General features: G+C 63.9%; 1 protein-coding gene across 1 annotated transcript in view; it reads left to right on the plus strand.

Annotated features, from left to right (window-relative positions):
* The window catches only part of FBXO46 (F-box protein 46), a 15,935-nt gene extending 13,142 nt beyond the window's left edge, over positions 1-2,793 (plus strand). Inside the window, 2 exon segments of the mRNA XM_077747310.1 lie at positions 17-372; positions 375-2,793. Of these exon segments, the coding sequence (XP_077603436.1) occupies positions 17-372; positions 375-1,687 (1,669 nt within the window). The 3' untranslated portion in view covers positions 1,688-2,793.
* The last annotated feature ends 17 nt before the right edge of the window (positions 2,794-2,810 follow it).

The following is a 2,810-nucleotide window of genomic DNA, read 5'->3' on the forward strand; positions in this document are numbered from 1 at the left end:
CCCAGACCCAGCCCCCCCCGCCTGCCGCTGCCCTCAAGCCGTCAGCCTGCCCAGAGCCGGGCAGCGGGGCTGAGCCGGACCACGGGCCTGCCCACTCGGAGAACACCCCACCCACCTTGGCCACGGAGGCCCCGGCCTCCCAGCCTCCCCCGCTCCTCTCCGCCGCAGCCGCCGGCGATGAGGGGCGAGTCCTGCTGGACACGTGGTACGTCATCAAGCCCGGGAATACAAAGGAGAAGGTGGCCTTCTTTGTGGCCCACCAGTGTGGCGGGGGCAGCCGGGCCAGCTCCATGAAGGTCAAGGGGCACTGGGGCAGCGACAGCTCCAAGGCCAAGCGGAGGCGGCGCTGCCTTGAGCCTACTAAGGCTCCGCCGGNCTCTCCGTGGCCGAGATGGTGGCCCTGGTGGAACAGCGGGCCGCCCTGGCGCTGCAGAGCTACCCACGCCCCGGCACCCCCGCGCCTGTGGTCTTTGTGTCGGCCGAGCAGGGTGGGCCTGCCAAAGGCCTGGGGTCCGAGCGGCGGCCTGGTGGCGGGGACTGCAGCCGCGTAGCCGAGGCAGTGGCCCACTTCGAGGCCCAGCGGGACAGCCCTCCAGCCAAAGGCCTCCGCAAAGAGGAGCGGCCCGGGCCAGGCCCCGGGGAGGTGCGCATCGCCTTCCGTATCTCCAATGGCCGGGAACCCCGCGCGTCCGATGGCGGGTTGCCCAACGGGAGCAGCGGCCGGCCCGGTTGTGCCTACCCCGGCAGCCCAGGCCCCGGGGCCCGAGCCAAGGACAAGATCACCTGTGACCTGTACCAGCTCATCAGCCCCTCTCGGGACGCCCTGCCCAGCAACGTGGAGTTCCTCCTGGCCCGGGCGGACGAAGCCAGCGAGGGGGAGACCCCGGTCCCGGCCAGGCCTGAGGACACTCCCCCGGCGCCCCCTCCGCCCCCTGCCCGGGACTGCGGAGCCTCAGGCTTCCACGTGGACGTGGTAGTGACAGGTGTGGTGGACGAGTGCATCTTCTTCGGCAAGGATGGCACCAAGAACGTGAAGGAGGAGACGGTGTGCCTGACGGTCAGCCCTGAGGAGCCGCCCCCACCCGGCCAGCTCTTCTTCCTCCAGTCCCGGGCGCCGGACGGGCCCCCCGAGCCGCCCCCAGCCGACTCCCCGGCCAGCGCGCCGGGCCCGGACGATGCCGAGGGGACCGCGGACACCTCCCTGTGCCGCCTGTACCGGCACGTCTCGCACGACTTCCTGGAGATCCGCTTCAAGATCCAGCGGCTGCTGGAGCCGCGGCAGTACATGCTGCTGCTGCCCGAGCACGTGCTGGTGAAGATCTTCAGCTTCCTGCCCACGCGGGCCCTGGCGGCCCTCAAGTGCACGTGCCACCACTTCAAGGGCATCATCGAGGCGTTCGGCGTGCGGGCCACAGACTCGCGCTGGAGCCGCGACCCCCTGTACCGCGACGACCCTTGCAAGCAGTGCCGCAAGAGATATGAGAAGGGCGACGTGTCGCTCTGCCGCTGGCACCCGAAGCCCTACCACCACGACCTGCCTTACGGACGTTCCTACTGGATGTGCTGCCGCCGAGCGGACCGCGAGACGCCTGGCTGCCGCCTGGGTCTGCACGACAACAACTGGGTGCTGCCCTGCAACGGGCCGGGCGGGGGCGGGGGCCGGGCCGGCCGCGAGGAAGGGAGGTGAAGCCGGGGGAGGGGAGGGGGGCGAGAGCCTGCCGGGCCTGTCCCTCCCCCCGCCCCCCTGGGAGCCCAGGGCCAGGACTGGGTCGCCCTTCCGACGGTGTTGATCCCCTTCCAGAACCGAGATGGGGTTTAGGGAGATGACTGAGCAAGCACTCCAGTCGACCGACCCCTATTGGTTTTCTATTCTTCAGACCCAGGGCCCGCGGACCCCTCAAGTTAGGGCGGTTTTTATCAGCATCTCAGTTTCTTCTCCATTCAGCCCCAGCACCCTCCTTGCCACTCTACACCCCAGGGACCCACCAGCAGGGAGCAGACGGCAGCTAATTTTGGTACTACTTAAGGGTTCCCCCATTCTGGCCCCCTCCTGTCGCCCCCCACCCCGCACCCCTGCCAGCCAGTTCTTTTGTCTCTGGGTCTGTGTTCTCCCAGGAGGCTGCAGCATGCAAAGTCAGCATCTCTCCTCACCTGCCGCGCCAGGGCTCACCCCCTGTTTAGGAACTGGGGGCCATCCGATCCCAGATCAGAGGTGGCAGTTTTCACGGCAACCTGCCATTGCTAGGCGTTTTTCCCCATTAAAACAATTAAAAAAAAAAATCACTGTTTTCTCCTTAACGTAAAGCTACCAGTCTCTTCACTTCCCCTAAAGAAGAAGAGAAAATAAAGCTGAAATATAAAAATTCCCCTCCCCCCATTATTTAAGCTATCGCCATCGCTTCTTTACCCCCTTCCCCCCCCCAAAAAAAAAGCTGTGAAGCCCTTTGCCTCGCTCTTGACAGCGTGGGGGGGCCGGTGGGCAGGGACTGTGGGTTTGAATTTCCGGATTGATTTTCCTTCCATTCTGGGTACTTGTTGAGGCATTGGGTCTCTTCAGCCCCAGCCATGTGAGTTTCTTTAGAATCCTTTGCTCACCTGAGACCTTGACTTTTCAGGCAGTTTGGTCTGGGGTATTTTCGTTTGTTCTGTTCTGGGGTGTTTTTGGGTTTTGGTGTTTTTGTTTTTTAATTTGGTTTGGTTTTTTTTCATCCTTGTGGTTCTGGAAGCTTCTGCTGTGTGGCATCTGACCAGTTTTGCATTGGTCCTTTCTATAAAATCAATATTTATAAGGCTGGGCCCGGACTGGTTTG

Source organism: Crocuta crocuta, unplaced genomic scaffold, assembly GCF_008692635.1.
Source record: "Crocuta crocuta isolate KB4526 unplaced genomic scaffold, BGI_CrCroc_1.0 scaffold334, whole genome shotgun sequence".
Taxonomy (NCBI): Eukaryota; Metazoa; Chordata; class Mammalia; order Carnivora; family Hyaenidae; genus Crocuta; species Crocuta crocuta.